Source organism: Monosiga brevicollis, genomic scaffold (assembly GCF_000002865.3).
Source record: "Monosiga brevicollis MX1 MONBRscaffold_16 genomic scaffold, whole genome shotgun sequence".
Classification (NCBI taxonomy): domain Eukaryota; class Choanoflagellata; order Craspedida; family Salpingoecidae; genus Monosiga; species Monosiga brevicollis.
In genome coordinates this window covers 388,935-405,931 of record NW_001865053.1, presented here as the reverse complement: position 1 = coordinate 405,931, position 16,997 = coordinate 388,935, and the positions used below count along the sequence as shown (strand labels likewise).

The 16,997-nt window shown below is 54.0% G+C and overlaps 3 protein-coding genes across 3 annotated transcripts in view; 1 reads left to right on the top strand and 2 right to left on the bottom strand.

The window, feature by feature from the left end:
- The window catches only part of MONBRDRAFT_26902 (uncharacterized protein), a gene marked incomplete at both ends in the record, with an annotated part of 7,501 nt that extends 4,254 nt beyond the window's left edge, over positions 1–3,247 (bottom strand). Inside the window, 11 exons of the mRNA XM_001747257.1 lie at positions 90–184; positions 292–464; positions 562–699; positions 976–1,091; positions 1,192–1,258; positions 1,350–1,433; positions 1,618–1,791; positions 1,897–1,953; positions 2,045–2,110; positions 2,284–2,382; positions 2,960–3,247. Coding sequence (XP_001747309.1) covers positions 90–184; positions 292–464; positions 562–699; positions 976–1,091; positions 1,192–1,258; positions 1,350–1,433; positions 1,618–1,791; positions 1,897–1,953; positions 2,045–2,110; positions 2,284–2,382; positions 2,960–3,247 — 1,357 coding nt within the window. The remainder of the gene's footprint in view (positions 1–89; positions 185–291; positions 465–561; positions 700–975; positions 1,092–1,191; positions 1,259–1,349; positions 1,434–1,617; positions 1,792–1,896; positions 1,954–2,044; positions 2,111–2,283; positions 2,383–2,959) is intronic.
- Positions 3,248–3,669: 422 nt separating this feature from the next.
- MONBRDRAFT_37759 (uncharacterized protein) lies at positions 3,670–5,162 on the top strand (the record flags this gene model as incomplete). The annotated part of the gene is made up of 2 exons (XM_001747353.1): positions 3,670–4,516; positions 4,662–5,162. The coding sequence occupies 2 exons, from the start codon at positions 3,670–3,672 to the stop codon at positions 4,979–4,981; spliced, it is 1,167 nt and encodes a 388-aa protein (XP_001747405.1). The 3' UTR covers positions 4,982–5,162.
- Positions 5,163–6,298: 1,136 nt separating this feature from the next.
- Positions 6,299–16,540, bottom strand: MONBRDRAFT_9618 (uncharacterized protein; the record flags this gene model as incomplete). The annotated part of the gene is made up of 19 exons (XM_001747256.1): positions 6,299–6,493; positions 6,610–7,236; positions 7,372–7,542; positions 7,726–9,154; positions 9,268–9,523; positions 9,627–9,820; positions 10,132–10,319; positions 10,423–11,149; positions 11,264–11,337; positions 11,465–11,806; positions 11,887–12,303; positions 12,441–12,626; positions 12,709–13,488; positions 13,578–13,694; positions 13,800–13,976; positions 14,131–14,400; positions 15,059–15,475; positions 16,120–16,179; positions 16,277–16,540. The coding sequence occupies 19 exons, from the start codon at positions 16,538–16,540 to the stop codon at positions 6,299–6,301; spliced, it is 6,891 nt and encodes a 2,296-aa protein (XP_001747308.1).
- Between the last annotated feature and the right edge of the window lie 457 nt (positions 16,541–16,997).

Here is a 16,997-nt window from a genome sequence, read left to right as displayed (position 1 = left end):
TTGGGGGGGGGGGGGTGTGGGTGCCTCTTGTTGACGTTGCAGGTGTGAGACGAGGTGCGACTGTGGCTCAAACTGGCAGGGGGCCTTACCATCGGCAAGCACGCTGAGCCACGATTGTACCAGCAAAGGAGTCCAGACGCGGTTTTCAGTGCTTGAAGGTCGTGAGGAATAAAGGGTTTGGGATCTGAAGTGTAGTTATGGCGTGTGAGACGCGTGTTTCAAAGTTTGGGGGAGGCACGACAAGCGTTGGCTCATTCTTAACGTTGGGCAGGAGGACAACAGTGAACGCACATGCTCTTGATGATGCCCAGGGCACACTGGAGAGGGGGGTGGATGGCCGCGCGCGGGGCCAGAGCCTCGGCGAGTTGGTAGCACGCATCGGGCGAGTGTAAGATGCAAAAGTGGGGCCGCGCCAAGACAATGGTCTCACAAACATCCACGCATAGATCTTGCAATTGCAACAACTGGGCAGGTCGGGCAATTTGGTTGAGAATGCTGCGCGAGCCAACTACGCGCAAAGAGGATCACGGGCAGAAAGAGGCACAAAGGCAAGATGCGAACCTGGGTGCTCTCGCCCTGAATGGGGCGGCTGATGAATGGTGTCAGCTCGCTAACAATAGTAATGCATAGCTCTTGTGACTCAATGGCTTGTTTGAGAACGTCGGTGAGATATGGCATGAATGCAAGGGCGCGCTGGACCTGGTTAGATAGCAACGCAGAGCAAAGCACCGGTGAGGGAAAGCAGGATACGGTTCACACTTTTGAAGGCAGTATGCAAAGCAGAGCAAAGGCAAAAAAATATCAGACCGTTTCTGTTGTGGCCGGCGGGCTGGCAGCCAATATTGTGGGGAGAAGAAGACCTTTGATTAAGATCATGTGACTTAGACAATCCTGTTCAGAAGCAGTGGTATGATAAGATCCTAGTACATCGGGGCTCGAGCAGAAGCGTGCGCTGAACGTAATGCAATGGGATACCTCGTCCAGCCCCGTGAGCATCAAGCGCCAAAGATATTGCCATTCGTCGATCAAGTCCTTTGAATTATTGGCGGGCGAGCCCATGGCCTGCTGGTAATAGCATTGCTCAAGCCGACCTTTCGTGCAAGTATATTTTACCAAGTGAGAAGGAATCAAGCTACACGAGGGACCCAATTGAGTGCACATAATTTTCATGGTCGTGGGGATGCAACGAACGGGCAATCTCGTGGGTCCACACATCAGCCGGCGGCGCCGGCCCCGAAGATTTGATACAGCTGTAAGCCTGAGAGCAGAAGATTGTGTCAATTCGGCCACGGAGTGCCACTTTAAGGTGGATGGAGTATGGTGCCAGTGGTCGTAGGAGAGAGGCATACCTTGATGAACCACACAGCTCTTTTGATGTGCACTCTATACTCGAGAAGACACTTCAAGTGTTCTTGTGGTTCGGCCACTGGAAGCTGAAAAAGGGGGTTTGGTGAGGGGCAAGTTCCAAAAAAAAAAAAAAAAAAAAAAAAAAAAAAAAAAAAAAAAAATTCAATCCCAACAGTGGCAGTCACATTAACCAAAAGGATGGGGGAAGGGCATCTCAGGGTTCAAGTGGCGTGGCAAATGAATGGGGTTTCCATAGTGGGACGGTCTAACCGTGACGGGTTCCTCAATGTCAACGTCAAGATTGGCAAGATGCTTGTACCAATCATCTGAGCGCTTGCGCTCTGAGCGCAAGGCACGTTTCCAGTCAGAAAAGTGGCTGGTAATTTGCGTGCCCGCCTGCTCCGATTGTATGCTGAGCACGCGATTGAGCTGTTTCGCAAAGGTCTGTTCGAATCCATGTCAGGTGGGCGAGCGGCGATGCATGAGTCGCTAGGGCTGCTGGTAAAAGGGGGAATCAAAGGAGGCGTAAAAGTTGCGGACAATGCTTACTTCGGCAACACGATGGAGGTTGTTCTTGTTGGAATCGAGGCGTTGTGTGGCAAAGGTCTATCGAGGGGAAACATAGGTGCCATGAGGGCCCGGCTTGCGACGAGATGGCAAGACGGCCATTGTTGAATCAAAGGCAGAGTCTCTCTACCTCGCCGCGGGTTTGGATAGGCTCTAGCCGAAATCCACGAGTAGCATTCTGTTGATTGAGCTGATTCTGTGGCCGGGAGAGGGACCAGGCGGGGCCGCAAGCAAAAGGCATGGCGTTTAGCGCATGAGCGATGTCTGAGTTTGCAAACAAAAATCATTATGCATGCGACCCAATCGTGGTGTGGGTCGTGATCAGAGTGGGCAAAGAAGCAGCAGAAGCCGGGAGCCGCGGTGTCAGACCTCGGGTTGACTGCGGGTTTGACGATAGAAGCCGTCACGTCGACCCTGGCGATCAGACGTTGTGCTGATTCGGCTCGACATGTTGTGCTCGTGGTTGTGCTGCCAAGGGTTCGGCGAGAGAGGGCTGCCAAGCTTTCAGACTTGGAGCAGAGGCGGGGTGCAAGCGTAGGATACAACTCCTACGGGGAGCCACGGCCCCCCTGAAGCCAGCGGCACAATGGGCGCGACCTCACTTTCGAACGCACAAGGGTGTCAAGTATCAAGCACAGCGAGATGATGACCCCAAAAAAGAAAGAAAGGAAGGAAATGCTGGCAGCAATGGGGGAACAGAAGTTGTCCAACAACTCGGGTATGAATCGTCCCTAAAGCAGCACAAGCAATGGAAGCACCAGGTCTAGTCGCACCACCAGCACCACCACCAGCCCCAGCACCAGCCCCAGCACCACCAGTCGGCGCCCAGAAAAACTAAAAAAAAACTGGCCGACAGCAGATCCAGTGAGATAGTCTGATATATATCACTCTTTGGCCACAACTCAAGTGTTTAAACAACCTCCTCTAAAATATAAATACACGAGGGCGTGCATGAGAAACACTCGATACGCAAAAGGCGCTTTGACTGCACATGCTTATCGCTTTACCTTCTACGTGAAAACACTGCTCAAGAGAATCTGATGACGTTCGCATGTGTTGTGTAATGCTCCTGTGTGTAGAGAGAGAGAAAGCGAGAGAGAGAGAAAGAGAGAGAAAGAAAAAGAGAGAGAGAGTGTGTGTGTGTGGAACAACACGGATTTTTCTGGAGCTGTTCAAGATCTTTTGATAAAGGTGCACTGCACGCGCGCATAGAGAGAGAGAGAGAGAGAGAGAGAGAGAGAGAGAGAGAGAGAGAGAGAGAGAGAGAGAGAGAGAGAGAGAGGTAACGGTGACGGTGACGGCGAGAACCGTAGCGGTGGTGGCGCAGCTTCATTGGTGCGTGAAAGGGTTGCTGGTGTTGGTTCAGTGAAGAGAGTGTGGGGTTTGGGCAGAGGGGACGGGCTGTGCAGACTGGAGCGCCGAACCCTCAATCATAGAACCTGCCATTTCCTTGTAGCTTGAACGAACACCATCTTGCAAGTGCTGCAAGTGCTGCTGCCCGTGCATAGAGGCAACTGCTTCCGCCCAAGCTCCGCGCCTTGTTTGGAGCTGTGCTATCGTATCACCCAGTGGCATACCTTGTCAACGTGTGGCCAGGCTTGCTACAAGGCCGCGCTCCTAGTTCCTGCTCACACACTCAGGCTTCGAGCCAGCCTGCACGCGCCGCCTTGCACGCGCCGCGCTGGTACGGCACCCAGGCCAGCGAGTTTGGTACTCTGAACAACGACCACCCTGTGAACACTGCAGATCCGAGTCATGGGGAAAACCTTGATGGACACCGTGCGCTATGCGCACGGCGTCTTGTTCATGGTTCCCGCTACCCTGGCCCTCTGGTTTCTCATCACCTTTGCACTCACGCCTGTGGTGCCCTTTCTGGTCTTCAAACCGACCCACTTCATGTACATGGCCGTCTTCATTCGCATCATGGACTACTGGCTCCCCTTTGTCTGCCTCAGCCTAGAGTGGTTTGCCGGCGTTCGCGTTCACTCCACCGTGGATGAGGACACCATCCTCAAGTCTGAACCCGCCCTCTTCATCTCGAACCACCCCACGCACCTCGACTGGCACCCCATCTTTTGCCTGGCTGAGCGCTTCAATCAGGGCATCTTCATGCGCATCCTACTCAAAGACGAACTTCGCAAAATTCCCATCTTTGGTGTCGGCTGGCAGCTGGCGCTCTACATCTTCCTCAAGCGCACCGATAAGGCCGCCGACATGCACTGGATCAAGACCATGATTGAGCAATGGAAGCAATCAGACGACCCAGGCTCCTTCCTCATCTTTCCCGAGGGCACGGACATGGCCTCTCGTAACGTAGAACGCTCCCACCAGTTTAGCCGGGAGCACAACCTACCCACATACAACTACATTATCCATCCTCGCACCGCGGGGACTGTGGCCATCCTTCAGCACGCCCGGACCCATCTCAAGGCAGTCTACGACATTACCATGGGCTTTCAATACTATCGTGCCGATGAGCGACCTCGCGAAAAGTCTTACCTCACGGGCCGCTTCCCTCCTGCCGTTCACATGCACATCAAGCGCTACCCCATTGAAGAGCTTCCCCAATCCGATGAAGATGCCGCGCAGTGGATCAAGGACCGTGCGTAGCCCCTTTCCGTCTCACCCTCTGTTCTCCGCCTATCGACCTCCAAACACACATCAGCCTTGATACAGATACGCAAACCGAGTCGTATCCTAGCTTCCCGTCTCGTCCTTCATCGCGCATGTATGGTCCATCTCCTTAGGTTTTGCCGAGAAGGAAACCATGCTCAAGGCCGCCTATAACGGCCTGGATCGTCGCCACGAGCCCTTGCAGCTGCCTGGCAAGCCTTTGCCGTGGTACCAGGAGCTGGCCATGCAGCTACGCTTCATTGCCTCTATCGTCGCCACCCTCTTTGTCATTCTGGCATTTGGCCCAATGCTTTGCAATTGGTGGGCCTTGATTTACGCCATCGTGGTCACCGCTGCCTGGCATTACATTGGCGCCACCATCGGCATTGATCGTCTCCTGGTCAAGTACACTTTGGATGAGGACCAAATGAGCGCCGAGCGCAAGGAGCAATAGTCATTGCTCGATGCACGCTAGCCATGTCGCTGCTGATATGGATGATTCACCCGTGGCCCTGATCGGGATGATCCCTTGAGCTAGGGCTGTTGCCAACTCATGTCTGATCTGCAACACGTTGTGTGAATCTCCCCTTCAGGTCTTGTCCACCTTTCCTTTCTTTATAATAGATGTCAAGCCCAACCCAGAGACACAACCTGAGCATTCGCATGTCCAAACACTCACAACATTATTCATGATGCCTCAGTCAGTTGAGAAGAATTTCTAGAATAATTACACCCCAGGGGATTTTAGAGCTTTGATTGATGGAAGCATGTAGAGCACATGTGCTGTAGACAATGCTTGCTCACGACAGAACCAGTAAAGAAAAGTACAAGGGATAACATGAAATTATCAACAGCCAACTACAAGGCGAGACGTTTCAAGAAGATAGCAACTGAGGATGGGAAGCAACAGCCTGTCAAAAATAACAACCTCGCTCCAAAAAATTAAGTAGCCTAGACAAGCAAAAGCAAAACAACGCGCCACAAACAGAGGAGAGTATACAAATAACTAGCAACACATACATACATACATACACACACGCGCACGCACACACACACACACACACTGCCATCGACAGGTGGACATGCATGGATGTGACGCCCGTCACAACGAATGGACACTGCACTACTCATAAACAAGAATAACGCGGGACCACAGGTGTCGGTAGACTACCAGGAAAAATCAAACTTGAGATCGTTGAGTCGAGCTGCAGATTCAAGGACAGCAGCATCGCGTTGCTTTTCCAGCTCGGCTTGCTCTTCTGCAGCCTTCTGTTCGATCTTGGCCTTCTACTCTCGTTGAACCCATTCACAAAAATAAACAAGCCCGGAGCCAACAATTGAATGTGCGGCCTTGTAAAGCTGATCAAGGAAAAAAGGGAAAAAAGGAAAAAAAAAAGGGAAATGTTCACCAGCCGCCCAAGTGAAGACAAACCTCTTCCGCTAGCATTCGTTGGTACGCCTCCTTGTCAAGCTGTGCTTGCGCAGCAAGCTGGCGGCGATGCTCCTCGGCTTCCTGTGTTGAGCAAGTCCGCATAGAACGGATAATACATGAGTTTAAGCGAGACAAAAGGATCGGGAAGACGGCGATAGAGACGAGGCAGAGCAAGGGGTTAGCATGGGTTGCTCGCGCTCTGACCTGTTCACGCTGCGCTCGGTTCGCTTCGAGTTGTTCGAAAAAGGCCATAGTCTCAGGGTCAAACACTTGGCTCATTCGTTCGTGGCCTGTTTGATCGAAGTGACGCGAGCGGTGAGGCAGTACGCTTGACCCGAGTCACGAAATCAAGCCGTACGCAGGAGGAGGTTCGGTATCACGCGCACCTCCTTCTTCTTCAGCTGGCAACGGGCTGGTTGGACTACTGGCACGCCGCAGGGCTGAACCTCGGCGGTGCTGACTTCCTTTCCGCCCCAGGCGTGTTGAGATCCGGCGCATCAGGCCGCCACTTGTCCGTGGTTTGGGCCGCGCCTCCTGAGAGCAATTGGACGTTCCCAATGGGAGTAAGGATCACCTTCTGTTACCCAGAACAAACAATTCGAGCCTTTGGATTCAAGTGGACAGATGGTCAAGGCAGAGCAGGGGCATACATGGTTCGAGTCATGACGACTGGGGCTGCGCGACGGCAGCTGGGCTGACTCAGCCGACGGGGAAGCTGGAGTAGACGTGTCTGTTGCTTCTTGCTGACCAGACTCTTCCATTGGCTGCTGTGAAACAGCTGTCTCCGGTAAAGCACTGGCCACTGGGGGTGAAGGAGGTGGAGAGGGGGCAGGAGCAGCCACAGGTGGCGGAGGAGGCGGAGGAGGCGGAGGAGGCGGAGGAGAGGCAGCCACAAGTGGCGGAGGAGGTGGCGGAGGAGGCGGAGGTGAGGCAGCCGCAGGTGGCGGAGGTGGTGGTGGCGGAGGAGAGGCAGCCGCAGGTGGCGGAGGTGGCGGAGGAGGTGGTGGCGGCGGAGAGGTAGCCGCAGGTGGAGGTGGTGAACTGGTGCCACTAGCCAACGTGGTTGCTCTCTCCTCTTGACGTTCCACGGGTGTTTGAGACACCGCGCCGCCGCCATTGGTCGCTGACAGCGCCTCAGGGCCACGAAGCGGATGCTTTTGGTTGCAGTTGATGCAAAAGCCAGGCTTAAAGGCGTGTGGCTTGAAGCCATCTGGGCACGCACCACCTCCCATGGCCACATGCACTTCATAGGGATGACCGGGGCCTTCGTTTTTGCTCTACACGACATGGCAGCTCATTTGAGTTGGCAAAGATGCAACAACTCGGGCAGTTGTTCATTATTCAACAGAACAATGTCCGGCGCGATTTGGACAGGACATCAAGGCACAGAACATGATGCACATGACACAAACCTTCGTGCGCTTGGGCCTCTTGAATTGGAGGATGGTAGCTCGTGCCGGCTCCTCTGCATCAAACTTGGAGCCCCGGCGCGGCTTTGGCTTAGCACGCTCTGATACCTTGGTGTTGAGCAAAACAGCCTTGGAGTTGCGTCGCTGGCCCTTGAAATTGCCGGCCACATCATTCTACCATAGCACATGCAATGCCAAGAAGATGAAGATCATAAAAAAAAATAAATAAAAGCCTCCAAAAACAACCAAAAAACAACTAAAAACAATCAAAAACGAAACAAAAACAAAACAAAGACCACACGGGTTCTGAAACGGTCAAACTCAACCACACCCTACAAGGCAGCAATCGGAACTCACCCGCACTGAAGCTCGAGGAGCCAAGGCTACCGATTCAGTCACAAATGCTACAGAAGAACGTTTTTTCTTCAAGTGGGCTCGTCGCAAGCGCATGACTTCGCGGGCCCGATAGCCACGAAAGGCGGCCTGAATGCGAATGGCTGCTGCAACAGGCGACAACTGCGGTTTGCTTGACGCCGGTGGACGAGGTGGCGGGGGTGCCGGTTTGCGAGCAGCAGGTGAAATGGGGTTTGCTGCTCGAACCTCACCCACCACCGGTGCCGATGGGCGACGGGGAGGAGGCGGCGGCGGGCCGCCCACGGTCGTGCGCACAACCAGCTCTTCGTCGTTTTCCAACCACACCAGGCTGTTAAACGCAAATTCATGGCCCGTGGGTGGCTCCACGCTCTGAAATTGCAAGGCATGTGGTGCATCCTGGTAGACGGGAGAGGCTGGGCGGGATAGCGGGCGCTGGGCAGCCAGAGTTTGCAGTTCGGTCCACCGCTCCCCCAAGGCCTCGACCACGCTCTCACGACGCTGCTGGTTCTGCAAACGATCAAATGCGCGGGCCATCTCTGCGGCTGCAGCCAGATAGTGCAGTCGGATAACACCCTCGTTGTTGCTGCGTCGGTCTAAGAAGATCTCAGCCTGACATCGCGAAACGGCGTGCAATAGCATTTTGCGACCCTTGTTGGCGTAGCCCATGACAACGGCCTGCAAAGCGTGGCGAAAAGCATCAACGGAGAAAATGCGCAGCATTTCGCCCTTGGCCACGAGACGCACTCGATTGGCATTCTCCGAGGGCAAGCCAGGTGCCCAAACTTGAGCATAACTTTCAAGGCTCCGCACCCGCACGGAATGAGGGCTGTTGTTCTTGAGGTAAACGTTGCCATCGCGCGGGTCCACAATCAAGATCAGAGAGCCGTCCTGCAACAGCTCATGGTGCCGCTGTCGATCAGAGTCACCCTGAACTGCGGCCAGATGAAGAACGGCCGGATCGTCGGCTTGCACCTTGCTGTCCGAGGTTACGGTACAGACAAAGCGGTCCACATCCTGGGTCAAATCGGGTTCGCCATCCATCGTCGTATAATACAGCACTCGCAACCAGGGGTAGAGTGGCTTCTCGCCACTCAACAACGTCACCGGATCAGCCTTCGGATGCGTGTACTTGTCGCGGATAAGATTCCAACCAGGCGCAAAGGCCGGAAAATTGATGGGATCAATCACCTCAGTCTCCTTATCCTCAAATTCGAGCAAGCGAAGAGCCATGGCACCACGTCGCTGCTCGTCCGAAGCGTCAAACTTGATGGCTTCGCTGGTGACCTTGTCACCGCCTTCCAGAAGGAGTTCGCTGAAGACCTGAAAAATTTGTTCATCTTCTTCTTCATCTCCCTGTACGCTCAGCAGGTGGTTGAGCATACCATACAAACGCGCAAAGGACCCGATAGCCCTATAGCCACCACCCAAGACAAGCAGAGCATCAGAGTTGACCATTGGCCTTGGCTGTGTCGCGCAGGGTGCAGAATGCAACAAGCTCGAGCACAGTTCGGTACTACTACGTACTTGAAAGCAAACTCATACTGCGGAAAGGTCTGCAACATGCCACCACGATCCTCTCGCATGTGTTGAACAATAGAGGTAAGGTTGACGCGGCGACCAGCAAGCAGCATATCAATGCCAATGTCAACGGCCACGAGAATGCCGGTGCGACCCACGCCTGCACTGCAGTGCACCACAATGGGCTGACCGGGGTTGCGGTATCGGATATCGCGCGCAACCTCAATGGCCCGCAGTACCGCCCGCGGTGAGCTGGGGACGCCTAGAATCAACAAAACCAATGCCTCAAGGTCAGCAAGCTATCGTGTGCTGGGCGTGCTTCAGGCGAGTGCCTCATGGCAGGGTTGCTCGTACAACGCACGTACCATAATCAGGCCAGTTGTTGAGGGCGAGATGCTTGACAAAATGTTCCTTGTCGTTCCATTCGAGGCGAAACGTGCGCAATATGAAATCTCGCGATTTGGCAACCTCCTCGGTGGTCACTCGAATCCCACTCTCAGTGACAAGCAGGTTTGGATCCTTTTCTTGGCCTTTGATCCCATCAAAGAGCGCCCAGTAGCTGTGTCGATGGCGATGCAGACAGCCACTTGAGTTTGTTCGTCTTGTTGATCAAGGTAAGGCCAACAACAACAACAACATCAACAACAACAACAACAACAACAACAACAACAACAACAACAACAACAACAACAACAACAACAACAACAACAACAACAACAACAACAACAACAACAACAACAACAACAACAACAACAACAACAACAACAACAACAACAACAACAACAACAACAACAACAACAACAACAACAACAACAACAACGAAAACAAACAAACACCTAGCGCGAGGCAAGACACACGGGTCGAGCTTACCGGTGACATTTAATCTTGTCCCCTTCAACCAAGTTAGTTGCCATAATGATGAGAGGCACCTCGTGCTGAATGATCATGCGCCAGAAATGATCAATCGTGTTGGGCTTTGGGCCTTGGGTGGCAATGTAGGACTGCCGGCCGTCAAACCCACGCACCCAGTTGGCATTGATAAAATCACTGTTCTCAACCTGCGGTTGTCGTCGCACACATTTGCGGGTGGTCATGGGTAAGCGCCAAGAGGAGAGCAGGTACTCAGACAACCAAGTCGGTTGGGTAGACCACATGACATACCTTGACGTTGTTTTCAAAGAGCGGGTCGATTTTTACGACGGTGTCCATGTTCGGCACAATGTTTTTGTAGCGACAGAGTTGAGCGGCGTTCTTGGGCAAATCGGCCAAATTGCCGAGATTCAGTGGCAGGGCATCAAAAGTTGGCTCGTCCACCATCATGTACATGTTGGCCGGGTGGAGGGCATCGTCAATCTCCTCGATAAGAGACAGCTGCCGAGGCGTGGCGATCTTGGTGGCGTTGCGGAACGTCCTCAGCTTTCGATGCACATCGACAGCATCAGCCGTGTCATGGTCTTCCACTTGCAAGGTTGACTTGGAAGCATTGAGCCGAGCCGCAGCCAATGCGGTGGCAGTGACCAGCACCTCCATGACTAGGCTCTGCGCAACTAAATTGGCGCGGACCTGGGTGGCATTGCGCACAGAGCGCGCGCGATGGATGGCCGCGCGTCGCTGCGCCGCCGCCTCTTCCTCCGCCGCCAAAAGTGCCGCCGCGCGTTCTTCAGCTTCCTGACGGCGCTTCTCTTCCGCCAAGCGTTCAGCCTCGGCGCGCCGTGCCTCTTCCTGCTGTCGCTCTTTCTTGCGACGTTCTTCCTCGGCCTTGCGAATGCGCTCGGCTTCCAGAGCCGCTTGACGTTGCTGCTCTTCTTCGCGCAGCGCATCCAACAAGCGCTTGAAGCGTCGACGAATCAAATACACCCGTACCATGCGCACCATACGACCGCCCAGCCTGCCATAAAAACAACATGTGAACCTGGAGAACGAAAACCCAGTGCCTCTGGGGGTCACACATAGAATATCAAGCATATGGGCGCGGTGTGTTGCAACCGCAAGTGGCACATACCGGTTGAGCTCCTCCAGAGCATTGAGAAGCTTGGCCATCACCGAGTACTTGAGAAAGACCTTGCTCTTGCCGAGCTGCGCACCACTCCCGCACGGGTAGATTAGCATCCTTGACCATGGGGCCATGCGCGACAGCATTCCATGCTTGCTTTAACGTCAGAATGGGAAAGCGGGCAAGGTCTAACAAATCAAAAGGCCGCACCTGCCACTCGGATGGATCCTCTGAAAAAGAACTCAGGATTTGCTTGCATGCATCAACTGGCTCAGCTGCTAGGCCTTGCTTGAAGCGGTAGTGAAGCAGCCGATAGCGAGCAACAAATTCATCGAAGAAGAGGCGAACTGCAAAACCTTCGCGGCGAATGCGAATGGTTTCCATCACACCCGTATAGCGGAGCTGTCGGAGCACTTCAGCCTCAACGTAGTCATTGGGCTTTTGATCGTGATTAGGCGCGATACAGCGCACAAAAGACGGCTCTGTCTGGCTGAGTTTGGTAACCAGATCGTTCAGCGACGCCTTGAACGAAGCGCAGATGGTGGTCGAGGCCTAAAAGAGCAAAAGGGAACAACATTAAGGACGGATCGAGCCTGGCGAGTGCGAACATGCAGCTTAGCCATGCGCCTCACCTTCTTGACAGTTTTGGAAACAGGCAGCGAGGGCTGACTGTCCAGGCGTTGCATGCGACCACCGCCACCACCACCGTTGGCACGAAGAACCTGGCGGCGATTCTCCGAGGCCTTTTCTTGCTTGCTTGGATTCCAGAATGAGCGGCGAAGAACTTTGATTAGTTCACGGGCGTTTTCTTGACGTTGATCGCGAAGCGCCTGTGGCTCGTTGGCCGTGAGTCCACCAAAGAGCGTTTGGGACGTTGAGAAGAGGTCGCGCACGAGCACGTTTTGGCTTTCGCGTAGCAGCGAGGTGACTGAGGGCGTCAACGAGTCGCGATTCTTTTCAATCCACCCAGTTACATCGTAGTCGATGGGTCCAGCGTAGTGCTGGATTGTAAAGTGCAGCTTCTTAGACTTTTTGCCCTTTGTGAAAATCTAAAGCAGGTTCAGTCGAATCAGACAAACGGGCGTACCTCTGCCAAGTTGCAGCACGCTGATGTGTGTGTGTGTGCGCGCGCCCACGCGCGTGCTGCTTGTAAATTTGAACAGAAATCGACTCGTGCTACGCGTACCGTGTTGTGCTGGGAGAGCTGGTTTGCCAACTTGTCAATCAGACTCTGGTCATCGGCGTTAGGGAAGCGCGATTGTTCGTCAACAAGATTGAGCAGGCCCACGGGGTTGCCGATAAACAGATTCAGCAACGATGAATTGTCCGTAAAGCTGACAAAGGACGCATCGATTCCTTCCTCTGTCAGCTCCTGTTGTGGGGCGTGCGCGGAGCACAAGCCGTGAGCATTGTATTCATCGAGCCGTGGCGTGGCACAAGCATGCAATACCAACCTGTTGCTGCCATGCAAAAATGTGCGAGTTGAAAAATTCTTGCAGCTGCTCATTTGCGATGTTAATGCACATCTGCTCGAGGCTGTTGACTTTGAGAGACTCAAAGCCAAAGATATCGAGCACGCCGATGGTACGTTTGACTTGGGACATGTCGTGGAGGCCGAGGAGCAAATTTACTTTGTTGACTACCCAAAAGAAGAGGCGTCCATAGAGGGCCTTGGCCATGGCATCGCGTGCGTCCTTGGCATCCTGCTGCGTATTCTCCTTGACAATGGTATCGCCTCGCGTGACCATGATGGTGGAGGCAAGCCCGTGACCCACATCACTGACAGTGCAACCCAGCAATGCGGCTACGGCCTCAAGAGGACCGATGACATCCAGCTTCATGAAGCGTTGCCCTTTGCCTCGGCTATCTCGGTCAAAATCGATGTTGCCGAGCAGTAGAACCAGTGCCAGCATCTGATGAATGTACTCCAGCTCGATGGCCGAGAAACCGGCTAGCTTCATGTAGTCAATGAGCTCACGATACAACAAGGGAGTCTCAGCCGGCATGCCGGCCAGATCGGACTGTCGCCCAGTCCGTGCGCGTTCGTACGGCGTCACACCACCGTTGATGTAAGCAAAGTCGCGAATCGTGCCATCCAAGTGGTATTGCTTGCGCTCTGCATCTGACAAGCCTTCCACGAGGTAGTAGAAGATATGGAAATTGCGCTCGCCTTCAGACTGCAGGCCGGTGTTTGGGGGGAGCCGTGCATTGTGCATCACGTGAGATGGGCATGACTGTTTGGTTCAGTCAGGGGAACACGTGTTTTACAAGACTAAAACCAGTCAACACGAAGCACGGCATTGCCCTGGGCATAAAGACAGACCTGATGCACGACGCGACTTTTCTCGAGAAGATAGGTCGACAGCATGACGCCCAGAGCATGGTTGTCGCGGCTGAAGCCGAGCTCGACGTATTTACCAAAGCGACTGCTGTTGCGGTTCTACAACACATGGCAAGGTATCAGGGAGCAATTCAACACAGCACATCGTTTTGTCTATGCCCCTGGCAAACAAGCCCGCAAATGCGCAAGAAGGGCTGGGCTCACAATTCTTGTCTGTGCGTTGCCAAAGGCCTCGAGCAAGTTGTTGATGGAGAACTGCATGAGGTCGTAACGGTGGAGTAATTCTTGAATGTTGCCACCACTCAAGTCCAAAAGGTGACGCAGGAACAGCTTGGCCGTTTCTGTCTTGCCAGCACCGCTTTCACCGCTGATAACGCAACTCTATGGCCCAACAACAAGCATGGCAGTGTGCAAACCATCCACAAAGGTGAAACAATAGCGGCTCGGGGCCAATGTACAGCTTCAAACGGCTTGGGCCGGGTGCCGCAACCAGTTCCGCAGCCATGGCAAGTATGTGCAGCGCCTGCGGACAAACCTGGTCAACGCCTTCATTGGCCATGGCTCGAAAAGCGCGCAGGGCAATGCCGAAGATATGGGGTCGTCGGCTGATGTCACTGTCAAACATGTAGGCCGCCTTCCATTCGTCCGAGTAGAGACCAACTTCCTGATAAGGGTTGACGGCAACCAAGATATCTCCAACTGCAGTGTAAATCAGGCCGTCGCGGTAGCGCAACTGCAGTGTGCCCACGATGTAGTCCTCTGTGATATCGTTGTAACGAGCCAAGTTGTCTGACGCCTTGTGAGGCTAAAACAGCACGCCGAGGATTGGATGGAGCATCGCCGGGCATCACAAGTGTCAGAGCCAGCGCAATCATACGTGGTTCAAGGGGGTGTTGGCAACAGAAGTTTGTTTGATGTGTGAGTTACAGGCGTACCAGATTTGCGACCGAAATGCGTCGAGCGCCCTCCCCATGACGGCGCGTGCGACGTAAATGACCAGTCATGACGTTTGCTGTTTTACTCTTGCTTGCCTCGTTCACGAGGTTGGCCACGTGTGTATTGCGCATCAGGTCCTTTCTGCACCCACGGCAATGCGTGCATCAAAGGTGTCAGTTGGATAAATAACGAAGGGAAAAATCAAACAAACACGTGAACAATCGCAAAGCAGAACGCTCAGAATGTGGTGGCGTACTTCGCTTTAGCAGGATCCACACGCTTGAGCCAGGGGTGGTGCAAGAGTGCATTGGCCCGCGATCTCTTCTCATGGTCCTTTTGAAAGCATCGGGCCAAAAAGTCCTTGAATAGCTGGCAGATGACCAAGGATGGAGCAGCAAGGCTAGTGAGACGAAATATTGGGATGGGGGGCGGTGCTTGACCAAGCCAAGAGGAGCGAGGGAAGTCGGGGTGGCGAAAACTGCTGTCATGTCCATTCAAGAGTACATGTGCAAGCTGAACAGGCCTACCTTGCTCCACAGGTCTGCGTGTTTGAGCGTGGGTGGGCCTTGCTTGAGGACTTCACCAAGGGCTTTGTCGCGGGGCAGGTGAAACAAGGGCGGTTGACCTTCACTGAGCTCAATGGCCGTGACGCCCAGGCTCCACACGTCGCAGCGTTCGTCATAGGCGTAGCCTTCGGGATAATCGCAAGCGGCGATTTCGGGGGCCATCCAGTATGGGGTGCCGACGGCATGAAAGTGGGTGGCCTGCTCGGCCGGGTCGTACGGGTAGGCGGTATCAAAGTCTGTAAGGCAAACGGCGTATTCATCGTCGAGGAGTATATTGCCGCCCTTGATATCGCGGTGCATAACATGATGCACATGCATATGAACAATGGCTTTGAGCGTTTCTTTGATAAGGAAAGCAACTGTGTTCTCTTCTAGCAGCTAGTGGTCGGACAGGTGATGTGTGAGATACGGACCGCAGAAACACGCTGGCGCGAGGGTAGGATGTGCGAGCAACACTTGGCAAGTCTTCGTGGCGCAGACCTGGGCTTCTGGGCTGGTGGGGTCAAGAAGGTTGTCTTCCATGTGTTCCCGGAGATGACGGGCAAAGTCTTGCAGCGAGCCATGCGTGCACAGCTTGCTGCAGATCAGAACGGACATGCGTCTTGAAGAGAAGGAAGCAAAAGAGTGCGATGAGGAAATAACAAAGGGAAGCACTTGAGAGCGAAGGAGGCGACAAGACCAAGGGGGGGGGGGGGGGAGATCAAGGAGGCGAGGCGCATGGCGGGCTATGTTGGGACATTGGGCATTGCAGTGACGGCATGATACAGCACGAGAAATGATGATTGGGCATACCCGGGGTCCACAGATTTTTTCTTTTCATCAGCGATAAAGGCACCCTTGAAGGTGACAAAGTTGGCGTGGCTGGAAAAACCAGAAGCCACCTACATACAAGCCACGATGCAGACGAAAATGCACGGCAGATGCGGCCAATATCAGGCTGATGACCTTTTTTTTTTTTTTTTTTTTTTTTTTCGCACGAGCATAAGTTGCCAAATGAGCTTGATTAGCATGTTAATTGGTACCTTAATCTCGGCGGCCACGCGTTCTGCATCGTCGGGGTTGCTCAGATTGACCTGGCACATCTGCGCCGTGGGAAAGGATGATGTGAGTTGAGTGCTTGGATGATAGCTTGGCGGGTTCGCGCTGGGCAAGGCGCTCAGGCGGCGCTGGCCTTCTCACCTTGATGGCGATCGTTTCATCGGAAGACTTGAGTGTACCCACGTACACCTGTTGGATATTGATTTGAGGCAGAGTTGGTAAGTTCGAGGCATGAGCGAAGCGGCCAAGAAGCCACGCAAAGTCCTGGGTCACGTGTCGGGAGCCACGACATACGTCGCCTTTGAGTTGTTCATCAATGGCAACCTGGCCCTCGGCTGAGGGCAGGCTGCGCAGGAAAGTGACGGCCTCATCTCCACTCGGTACCTCTAGCCGTGAAGGCGTCATGTTGGCGGCAATGCAAGATCTGTACCGAACCCGAGCCAAAGCCATGAAATTGTCATGAGAATGAGTCAAGGCGCGATTCGTGGCTCTCTTGATGCGGTCCTCGTGCCAAGCTTTGGTGCTATTGGTGCGCGTGGCACCATCGAATCCCGAATGCTTGTTCCTTTGGAGCAGCACGGGCGCGAATCTGAACGCACACCTGGTCGCGGCCAGCGCCTCAGGCTGTCAGTGCCAGCGGGAGTGCATCAACGTACCAAGACTGCCGTTCTGTTGCTGCTTGGTTCTGTCGCTAAACCCCTTGTCGTGTCGGCTGACCCGCGCTACTGGCAGCGCATGGTCCCACACGTCCCAGGGTGGGGACCCCGATCCAACGTCCCACACCACGGCACTGCAAACTTGCCCAGCAGCAACCACTGCACACGGCAAGACTGACCCCTGTTCCCGTTGCCGTTTACAGGTG